At 41.3% G+C, this 11,818-nt stretch overlaps 1 protein-coding gene across 1 annotated transcript; it reads right to left on the reverse strand.

Moving 5' to 3' along the window:
• Positions 1–8,724: 8,724 nt before the first annotated feature.
• Positions 8,725–10,297, reverse strand: LOC147419807 (protein ENHANCED DISEASE RESISTANCE 2-like). Its single transcript, XM_086506164.1, has one exon. It carries the CDS (start codon positions 10,221–10,223, stop codon positions 9,288–9,290), a length of 936 nt encoding a protein of 311 aa, XP_086362290.1. The 5' UTR covers positions 10,224–10,297; the 3' UTR covers positions 8,725–9,287.
• Positions 10,298–11,818: the final 1,521 nt, after the last annotated feature.

An 11,818-nucleotide genomic window follows, 5' to 3' on the forward strand; every position in this document is an offset into this window, starting at 1 on the left:
GACTCAACTAAGGAGAAGGCTTCACTATGGATAGGCTCACTGTGAGATACAAACTTATGAGATACTATGTAAAGGCTTCTTGAGATGATTTACAATGAGCCGAGGCCTCCTTTATATAGAAGAGACATAGTGGCTTGAGGGGCGAGCTATTGCCTTAAAGGGAAAGGTAGTGGATATCACTTTACACGAGTGGGTATCACTTTACACTAGTGAATATCACTGTTTAAGGTGGTTTATTGCTTTACAAAGTGGACAGGTCAAAATGTAGTATTAGGTGGACCGGAAAATTTTATCGTGCATGTTCTTTTTTAGTCACTGAGTGCTCGCACAGCCATGTGGCACATGACCTAAGTGACTATGTCATTGGTAAGATTCTTCTTGCTTAGATAAGCAATGATGTTATATCTCTCTCTCTCTCTATGGTTGTGGTAGATCAACACAAAGATAGACGTTATCCCACTCCGTCTCTCTCTCTCTCTCTACACACACACACACACACACACACACACACACACACACACACACACACACACACTCATACTCTATGGTTGTGGTAGATCAAAACAAAGATAGATGATTAATGAGAGAGAGAGAGAGAGAGAGAGAGAGAGAGAGAGAGAGAGAGAGAGAGAGAGAGAGGAATGCATAATGGTTGTGGTAGATCAAAACAAAGATAAGTGCTTAATGATCAAGTAGAAGATCAAAATAGAATGTATATAGAGAATGGACATTTAGGTGTATACTAAATAGACACACCCCTCATAGGCTCATGTTTTAATATGAACAAGGGACTTTAGAAGAACAAATGCCATCCATATAAATAGCACAACCTTTGGGATTTTCTTGATTTTAATGTATGGTGAGGACTAAAGATCAAATAGAACCTAGAGTTGGGGCTTAACCAAAAAATGGTGTGAGGTTGTCCAACCAAGCATAGATCTTTCCACATTGATTGTGAATATCTTCTATAGAGCAATAAATGTGTGTCTCAAGATTGTGGATAGATTATAGCATTCGAGCCAAAATATTTTTTTGCTTGCTTATTATTTGGAACCCTTGATTCTGCAAATACATATTGCCACCACATTTTATCCTTGCTTAGTATTTAGAACCCTTAATTCTATAGGTACATCATTCATCGGACCATCTCATATCACTTGTTTCTACAAACCTGAATTCTAAAAGCCTTGACCTAGAAAATAGATGGTTTCTTTAGCAGTGGTTGAAAGAAGGTTTTACCAAGAAGCATGCCCTTGAAAAAGACACACTGATATTATATCTACATAAGTAAATATTAGCTCTTAATGAAAATAGACTAGATTAAAGCCGACACCACATCTCTTTTGACCTCAAGTGGCACTTTCATATTTTGCCCCATTAGCTATTAAGAACATATGGCACAAGCAACAAAGGAGCATAGCTCTCTATTTTGGACCAATGGGATACAAGAACAGAAAGAGACAAAAGGAACATGAAACTCATAATTGAAGGATAATCTTATTGAATGTCATAATAATCAATATCTAATTCTCTTAAATGATTTTCTCATATTAAACTGATCATTTAATGTGGGGAACTGCCAGGGGAGAAAAAGCTAGAATATTGGTTAAGCTAGCAGACCGGCCACAGTAGGGATCCAAAGGAGGGAAAATAGGGATCCAAAGGGGGGGCCATCTGCAAAAGAGCCATGTGCAACAATGGGCTAAAAAGACCCTAAGGTTCATCCCATTAAGACTTCCAAAATCCTAAGGTTCCAAAATTCAAAGGTTGTGTCCAAAGGGTTAAAGCTTAGGGGGAATTGGATGCTTTGTGTGCTCTCCAAAGTCAATGTACATCCCTACATGGGAGGGGGCGAGCCCTTCTTCTAGGGGATGAGAGAGAAAGCCACACACACACACACACACACACAGTCACACAATCTCATGTGTGAAGAAAGAGAAGACTATCTCTTCCCAAGCTTTAATGGAGAACTCATCACCTACTCCAAGCTTGTGAGATAGAAGCCTACCTCAACACTCTCTTGGCATGTGGATGCAAATCCAACCAAGAGCCAAGCTTCAATGCATGCTCATCTCCTCTACCAAGCTAATTACTAAGCTAAGCTATGCTAATATGAGTGATTATGTGAGGAGATGTACATCTTTCTCGTAAGACTCCTTCTTCCTCTCAATCTACTCTCATACCCTGCTAGCTCTCACCATCTTCGAAGGTGTGTGAGGTCTTGGGTCTGAGAACGGGGATAATTCAAGTTGTGTTTGTTAAGTGTTTTGCTTAGTGCATGAAGCTTCCATCTTCATTGCACTAGCTAGTCTTGAAGGAACACAAAGAATTGTATTGTACAATGTCTCTCTTGATGGGAGAAACCACAATACAAAGCCTTTTGGAGGGGGGACCAGCTCCATGCAAATCCGGTCCTCAACTGTTGTCAATAGCTTAATTTCTCTCTCTTTTGAAAGTATTGTTGGTGCTATCTAACTAGGTGTTATGCTTTTTTGTTGCTCTCTCCACCCAAGCACTCTTGTAATTCTCATTAGTAATCTATTCTAATGAAATGCCCACTATGTTCATGCTAATTTCCGCTACACATAAGTTATTAGGCCATTTAATGTTACATTGGTATCAGAGCACAAGGTTTCTCTTTTCTTGATCAAGGAGGGAGGTCCTCAAGCTAGCTACAAATGGTTGGTATTATTAATTGCCTGTGAGTAAGTAGAATAGGGATTTTTAAGCCTTGCAGTGCGCCTGCCTTTGTGTAGTTAACGGGGCATCACCGTCGAGAGCTATGGTCTTAATAGTGGAGTCCTACGGGGCTTGCCTACAGCTTAACCACTATTGAGCTATTAGAAGCTTGACAGGAGCCGGTGCTGTTTTGGTGTTGAAGGACCCTCTCTTCTATTCCTTGCAATTAATGGTATTCGAGCCACGGGTACAATAGCTTGAGTGCTTTTTCTAAAGGGGTAAAGAGGAGTAGCAACTAGGGCTTGAAGTGCCAAAGTACACCTAAAAAGTTTACACCTAAAAGTTGTTAGAATGGCTGACAATAGCAAAGAGAGTGAAATTAATGTTGATAACTTTGATTTTGCTCATGAGCAAGCTACTAATGATGCTTCAATGCTTGTTAACTATCTTGTTTCTAGGCTTCAACAAGCCATGGGCAATCCATCTCTCCAAAGTGAAGTGCAACGGCAGCTCCGTGCTCACGGGATTCTCCAAGCTCATCACCATGATGAGAGAACACCTAGGAAGCCTCCTTGTGAGACTACCAAAAGAGGTCTCTCTCCGATTCGGGAAGAAGAAGATAATCCATACGAAGGGCTCAAGAATTTACTTCTTGATGATGCATCTCCTTCCCAAAGGAGAACTCAAGAGCCTCCACCGAAGGAACGAGAAAGAAGCGAGTCTCTCGCCACCTCGGTGGAGATGGCTCCACGAAGACGGCGGGCTAAACGCTCTCCATCACCACCAAAGCGGAGAAGACCATCATATTCCTATCCTCACCACAATTCAAAGAGGAATGATAAAAAGCAAGAGAAGAAAAAGGCGAGAAAGAGGAAACCCTCTTCTCCATCTCCTTCATCCTCTTCCTCTTATGAAAGCTATGGTGAAGACGACAAAGATCAAGACAAGAAAAAGGCGAGAAAGAGGTCACCCTCTTCTCCACCTTCTTCAAATTCTTCACCTTTTGAAGAAAGTGATGGTGCAACCTTTGAACCATCAAAAAGAAGAGGCCATAGGAAATCCTATGCCGCATAGAAGAGGTCGTCCAAGCTGAAGAAATTCAAAGAGGGAGGGAAGAGCATCTCTTTCCTTACCTATGATGGTACCTTTGGTGCTACGGACAAAGTCTTGGACTTTATCCAACAATTCGATGCGGCGTTTGGAGATGAGGGCTTCACGGAGTCCTCTAAGCTACGCCATGTAGCTATGCACTTTCAAAAGTCGGCCAGACAATGGTGGTCTAGCCTACGAGCCAACGGTGAAGCTCCACGAACATGGAAGGCTTTAAGAGCTTCCATTATGAAGCAGTTTTTGGCCACCGATGCCAAAGACAAAGTACTCACCGAATGGCGAAGCTTAAAGCTCTCTCCCAATGAATCCATCCACAAATATGTAGACAAGTTTTGGGACTTACAACTCAAAGCCACTGTCTTCAAAAAGTTGGATTTTGGAGAGCAAAAGCAACAGTTTTGTGCGGGCTTAACAGAAGAAATGGCGGAGTATGTCAACTCCCAAAGGCCACGTACCATATCGGCGATAATACACCATACTATGGTGGCCTCTAGAATCAATTATCCTTTTGAAGATGCTAGATGGATGCAAGGCATACAATCAAAGGATAACCTAAACCTTGTCAATGCTTACAATGCTTCCCAAGAGTAAGCAAATGTACAAAATGTTTTAAAAAAAATGAACAAAGTTTTTGTCTTATAAGACTCTTTTTTTTTTATTTGTGCACAAAAATGAAGTAGTATGCATGCTTAGATCAAGTTTGTGGAGACGACGTCTCCCAAACACTAAGTAGAGCTTGTCACTCTACTACGGAAGACTGATAGGACTGATGTGCAGACATGCTTGCGGCAGCCTCAGGCTCTCAAGCGCCAAATGGACTAGTCATCCATTATGGAATGATGTCGTAGGGTAACATAGGGATCCTCTACCCGCTAAGAAAAGGACTCATGAATATGCTTTATCTTCTCTACACCATAGTCGAGGACGACTATGATTTCAAGAGAGAGGTAATGTCATAATAATCAATATCTAATTCTCTTAAATGATTTTCTCATATTAAACTGATCATTTAATGTGGGGAACTGCCAGGGGAGAAAAAGCTAGAATATTGGTTAAGCTAGCAGAACGGCCACAGTAGGGATCCAAAGGAGGGAAAATAGGGATCCAAAGGGGGGGCCATCTGCAAAAGAGCCATGTGCAACAATGGGCTAAAAAGACCCTAAGGTTCAGTCCATTAAGACTTCCAAAATGCTAAGGTTCCAAAATTCAAAGGTTGTGTCCAAAGGGTTAAAGCTTAGGGGGAATTGGATGCTTTGTGTGCTCTCCAAAGTCAATGCACATCCCTACATGGGAGGGGGCGAGCCCTTCTTCTAGGGGATGAGAGAGAAATCCACACACACACACACACACTCACACAATCTCATGTGTGAAGAAAGAGAAGACTATCTCTTCCCAAGCTTTAATGGAGAACTCATCACCTACTCCAAGCTTGTGAGATAGAAACCTACCTCAACACTGTCTTGGCATGTGGATGCAAATCCAACCAAGAGCCAAGCTTCAATGCATGCTCATCTCCTCTACCAAGCTAATTACTAAGCTAAGCTATGCTAATATGAGTGATTATGTGAGGAGATGTACATCTTTCTTGTAAGATACTCCTTCTTCCTCTCAATCTACTCTCATACCCTGCTAGCTCTCACCATCTTCGAAGGTGTGTGAGGTCTTGGGTCTGAGAACGGGGATAATTCAAGTTGTGTTTGTTAAGTGTTTTGCTTAGTGCATGAAGCTTCCATCTTCATTGCACTAGCTAGTCTTGAAGGAACACAAAGAATTGTATTGTACAATGTCTCTCTTGATGGGAGAAACCACAATACAAAGCCTTTTGGAGGGGGGACCAGCTCCATGCAAATCCGGTCCTCAACTGTTGTCAATAGCTTAATTTCTCTCTCTTTTGAAAGTATTGTTGATGCTATCTAACTAGGTGTTATGCTTTTTTGTTGCTCTCTCCACCCAAGCACTCTTGTAATTCTCATTAGTAATCTATTCTAATGAAATGCCCACTATGTTCATGCTAATTTCCGCTACACATAAGTTATTAGGCCATTAAATGTTACATTGAATCTGATCTCATACACAAGAGAAGTGCGATACCACATCAAACAAGATTAAGACATAATTAATTATAACAAATAGTAGACAAGAATAGGAAATAGGTTGTTTACAATAAACACACTTTTAATAGGCTAAGTTACCAAAATACGTACACAAGGGGCGATGACAGTGGAAGGAGGGTATTTCTATTAATATAAGCAAATAGGATAGGAAATATACAAGTGTGCAATGGATCATTAGGAAGACAAAGGGGGGTTACAAGACTCAACTAAGGAGAAGGCTTCACTATGGATAGGCTCGCTGTGAGATACAAACTTATGAGATACTATGTTAAGGCTTCCTGAGATGATTTACAATGAGGCTATGACTCCTTTATATAGAAGAGGGCATAGTGGCTTGAGGGGCAAGCTATTGCCTTAAAGGGAAAGGTAGTGGATATCACTTTACACGAGTGGGTATCACTTTACACTAGTGGGTATCACTGGTGATTTATTGCTTTACAAAGTGGATAGGTCAAAATGTAGTATTTGGTAGACCGAAAAATTTTAACGCACATGTTCTTTTCTAGTCACTGAGTGTTGGCACAGCCATGTGGCACATGACATAAGTGACTATGTCATTGGTAAGATTCTTCTTGTTTAGATAAGCAATGATGTTATCCCTCTCTCTCTCTCTCTCTATGGTTGTGGTAGATCAACATAAAGATAGATGTTCTCTCTCTCTCTCTCTCTATATATATATATATATATATATATATATATATATTTTTTATACACACACACACACACACACATATACACACACACACACTTATACTCTATGGTTGTGGTAGATCAAAACAGAGATAGATGCTTAATTAGAGAGAGAGAGAGAGAGAGAGAGAGAGAGAGAGAGAGAGAGGGAGGAATGCATAATGGTTGTGGTAGATCAAAACAAAGATAAGTGCCTAATGATCAAGTAGAAGATCAAAATAGAATGTATATAGAGAATGGACATTTAGGTGTATACTAAATAGACACACCCTTTATAGCTCATGTTTTAATATGAACAAGGGACTTTAGAAGAACAAATGCCATCCATATACTAAATAGCACAAACTTTGGGATTTTCTTGATTTTAATGTATGGTGAGAACCTAGAGTTGGGGCTTAACCAAAAAATGGTGTGAGGTTGTCCAACCAAGCATAGATCTTTCCACATTGATTGTGAATATCTTCTATAGAGCAATAAATGTGTGTCTCAAGATTGTGGATAGATTATAGCATTCGAGCCAAAATATTTTTTTGCTTGCTTATTATTTGGAACCCTTGATTCTGCAAATACATATTGCCACCACATTTTATCCTTGCTTAGTATTTAGAACCCTTAATTCTATAGGTACATCATTCATCGGACCATCTCATATCACTTGTTTCTACAAACCTGAATTCTAAAAGCCTTGACCTAGAAAATAGATGGTTTCTTTAGCAGTGGTTGAAAGAAGGTTTTACCAAGAAGCATGCCCTTGAAAAAGACACACTGGTATTATATCTGCATAAGTAAATATTAGCTCTTAATGAAAATAGACTAGACTTAAGCCGACACCACATCTCTTTTGACCTCAAGTGGCACTTTCATATTTTGCCCCAATAGCTATTAAGAACATATGGCACAAGCAACAAAGGAGCATAGCTCTCTATTTTGGACCAATGGGATACGAGAACAGAAAGAGACCAAAAGGAACATGAAACTCATAATTGAAGGATAAACTAAGGAACACAATAAAGTTAGACAAAGAAAGACATCAAGCAATCAATGGTAGAGGCCAAAAAGTTGGAAAAGCATGCAAGGATATAATGAGGAACACAACAAAATTTGACAACGAAACACAAAACTAACCCCATGTTATGGGGGGCATTGGGGAGGGCATATGAAGCAGCATCCTTGAGGCTTTGACTTGCATGCGGGCATGCGTGCGTGTTCACACACATAGAGAGTCCCACACCTTAGACCTCTAAATTAAAAAAAAATATTCCTTTGCTTTTGAAGTTAATTATGGGATTCTTCAAAATACATCTTAATTTTAAATGCACCCCTCTTGTTAAGCGGGGAGAATATTTACTTTCCTCATAACAACAATGAACTTTGGCACCGCCGTTGGAGGCAACAGGGAGTCCCACTCGTTAATATTATGGAGAGATCTAATTCTTTCAACTCACAAACCTCTCGACAAAGATCTTTACCTTGCCACAAAAGAATTGCACACATCAAATCAATGTCTAGAAATGAATTTCTCAAATGAAATGAATGTCCACCTACTCTTGTGAACTTCCAAGTAAAATAAAACAAGGTGAAAATTCACTATGGCCTACATAAGGCTATTGACAAGAATTTCCTAATAAAAAGCTTCTTTGAGAAAAATAGAAAGTGACAGTATTATTTTTAAACATGCAGAGTCACAATACATTAATATTATGTTTTTTTGAAAAAAAATGTAACAATAAACTATTTACATTACAATATATTTCAAAGGCACAAAATATAATGCTTGACACAAAACTCAATGTCCCTCTTTAAAGAGGATGTTACACAAATGCCAATACCCTCTCACAAGGGCCTAAAAGTGTAATCTAAAATTCTCATTAGCTTGTCGTGTGACATTAATGGACAAGCTTTTTCCCAATGGTTTAGATTTTCACCCAAAAATCCACCCTTCACTAACAATGGTCTATATTTTCACCCAAAAATCCACCCTTCACTAAGGACTCCTTACGTATTCCAACAAAACATTGAGACTTTATTCCTCTTTGAACATTTTAAGTGACCTTTACTTAAAACCCAAGAGTAATAGACTTCAACCATTTCATTTTCTATCAATTAACTTGGGTCAATTGAACGATAGACATGTTTGAAAGATTGTGTCGTTCTCTCTAGAAATGATAAAAATTGAAAGATATCAAAATAAAAGTGGAACTATAGTTAAATTTGAAAGGCCAAGTGATGCTCTGGCCTTGTCCATTGGGTAGGAAGAGAGTGTTGTAAAATCATAGGAACAATCCAAAGAGATCTCAAAGACCTACTGCGAGACGCCGCCCGAATGGTGGGACGGAACTGTAAGGCTTGTTTTAGGTATTTGTAGATCTTAATTGCAAGTTTATTGCAACCCTCACTATGAACAATACAATTAAGGAAAAATGTATCAACTACACCAGTGACCACTTCCATTATTTGGGAGGAAATTGCATTTGATGATCAAATGTGTATAGTGGTAATTGACCTCTGGTCGATCTGACGATGGCACATAATTACTAGCAAGCCCAAATTAGTGGGAATTGATCTCTGGTCGATTTGACACTCATTACGTTGCCCCCCTTGAGCTACAGCTGCTCTTTAAATTAAGCTAGGTAATGGAGTATCTTACCTCCCTAATTGCCTTCTTCTTCATCATCGCCTGCGTATATACTTTCCCTACTTGAAACCAGCTTCAGAATTGCTTGCGGCGGACCTCGACCACTTCATAAGCCTTGCTTTGATCCCCTGCGGCGCCGCCGTACCTGTACCCTTGTCAGTATTCATTCCCTCCCTAGCTGTGTCATTAGCTGCTGATCCCTCTAGCATGTCCACATAAGTTGCAGTTGACAGCTCTGCCTTGACAATCCTCATGGCCCCCAAAATCCTCTCTGGAAGCTCATCTGGATCAATGCCCTCCAGCGCAAATGCAATATCCGTCACGACGTGCGGTGTGAGCCGGAACGTGAGATTTACTGCAGTGCCCGTGACCATCGTCGACCCTACATCCACATCCACTTCCATGTAGTGCTTCTCCCTGGTATATGAGCATTTCACCATTTTCCCAATCACACACACAGGCCACCTCTCCCCCAACACCACTTGCACCAGCCATGGTGCCTCGGGGAAGCGAGTCAAGAGCTTGAGCCGGGAATTGCGGAAGTCGTTGTCCCCGTCCAGAAATTTCTGCATAAGCGAGCCTTCGGGAGGGCTGCTGAAGCTCACAAAGTAGTAGATAAGACTGTAATGAGTCTTGATATCTAGTTGGAAGTTGAAAGCCCAGACAAATGGCTGGTGCTGGGGATGGCTGCAGTCGCGGAGGGCGGCGTCCAGAGCGGCGCGGACGCGGGAGTGCGGGTGATTCATGAACTTGGAGATCTGAGAGGAACCCTTGAGGAAGTCGAAAGCGAGGGGCAGGAGGAGGGAGTCGGAGGCAGGAACCTTGGCCTTGGTTTTCATGTAATCGGCACCGCGGACGGAGAAGAGGTGGGAGGGAGGGCAGGTCCAGCTGTTGGGGGCAGAATGGAGAGAGAGGGGAGTGGGTCCGCCATGTCTGAGCCTCTCCACCCACTCTCGGTGCTCAGCAGGGACTCCTGAAGCAGCAGCTTCTTCCATTCGAGAGCTGAACTAGAAGAGGAAGAAGGAGATGCAGTGCTGGTGCAGCGGCTTTTCACGAGCTGTGATTCAACAATGCGTGTTTTTAGTGAGCGCATGCCTTAGCTGGCGTTTTACCTGAGCGCAGTAAATTCCTCTCATTTCTTCTGCCTGCTGAAAGAAAGGCAGGCGTAAAAGTGCCTGAAATTATGAAGCCTGAATTGTACTTTGAGTCTTTGGTACAATTTTGGGCCTTCTCAAATAAATGCTCATAATACCTACCTCTCTTTTGGCCCCGCTCCGGCCGCGGTGCGGGACCGTGCGGCACGGCGGGGCCGGGCCAGCCCTCCATGTTAGGGCAACCCAAAATGTTTGATGACAACATGATGGAGTACATCCTGAAGTAACCTTTTGTTCTTAGGGTTGCCCTCCCCTAACTTGTGGGCCTTGATGTACTTATCTCTGTTTTTGTTTTAATCAAATATTTCTACTCTTTTCAAAAAAAGAAAAAAAAAGTTTGATGACAAGCATGTGCACCTTACGTCAAAGTCCAAGGAGGGGAGCTGCGCATCTTGGTCGTCCATTCGGTGGCGATTAAATCACGTAATGTTTGCATACAGCTGTTGGATGATTGACACATCAGCAGAGGGAATAAAGTTTATTCTAAGCCAATGATTGGTGACGACGCATCACTTTCATTGCGCAAAATTTGCCTGCACGTTGCTTTCGCTACGCGAAATTTGCCCCCATCGCTTTCGCTGTGCAGAATTTGCCTGCACGTCGCTTTCATGCTCGCTACTTGGCCCCCCTCGCCCTGGACATTTGACGGCCGGGAAAGGATTGCGGTGTCCTTTCCCATGAATAATGGCTCCCAGCACTGGCTCCCGTCACCAGTTGGTCGCCATTATTCATGGGAAAGGACACTAGCAATCCTTTCCCTACACCATCAAGGCTAGAATTTACAATTGCCCTTCCAATGAACAGCAAGCAAAACATAATGTACATGTCCACATCAAAATACCAAAAAAGTATCTGTTGGTTACAACTACTTTTGGCAATACATTAATATTTCTCTTGCAATATCACTTATAGTATCTCTCTTTCTCTTTCTACTTAAAAGTGACTGTGCTTTTTTTTGCCCATAATAGGTGGCAGAGTTATATTAATAGATAAGGCAAAATTACAAAAGCTGCATCGCCCACACGGGCTTTGGACGGTGCTCTCTCTCTCTCTCTCTCTCTCTCTCTCTCTCTCTCTCTCTCTCTCTCTCTCTCTCTCTAATTACTGGAGCAGAATTGAACAATTATTAGAGCACAATGGAATACTGAAAGGTCTAACTTCTAAGACTCTAGAGTCTAAGGTCCTAAAATCATTGCTTGAAAAAACACCATATCCTTAACCTTAACCTGGGGTTGGAAGATTGAAATAATATAAAAGTCAAAATTTCAATCAAAATCTAAGCTAATTATCATAACATAGAATAAGAATCATTTTTTTGGGTGCAAAACTCACAATTGTGAGTGGATAGTATTAAGAACATCAAAAATATACACCAGCCTCGAGCTCAGACCGAGCCTTGAGGGTCAAAGGATTACAAGTTTTCTGCTTGACAAAGA

The sequence above is a fragment of the Adiantum capillus-veneris genome, chromosome 29 (genome assembly GCF_014529385.1).
Source record: "Adiantum capillus-veneris isolate H3 chromosome 29, ASM1452938v2, whole genome shotgun sequence".
Classification (NCBI taxonomy): Eukaryota; Viridiplantae; Streptophyta; class Polypodiopsida; order Polypodiales; family Pteridaceae; genus Adiantum; species Adiantum capillus-veneris.

Bases quoted from the DNA above. Each gene is read 5' to 3' on its own strand.
- LOC147419807 (XM_086506164.1), bottom strand. From the start codon at position 10,223: ATGGAAGAAGCTGCTGCTTCAGGAGTCCCTGCTGAGCACCGAGAGTGG.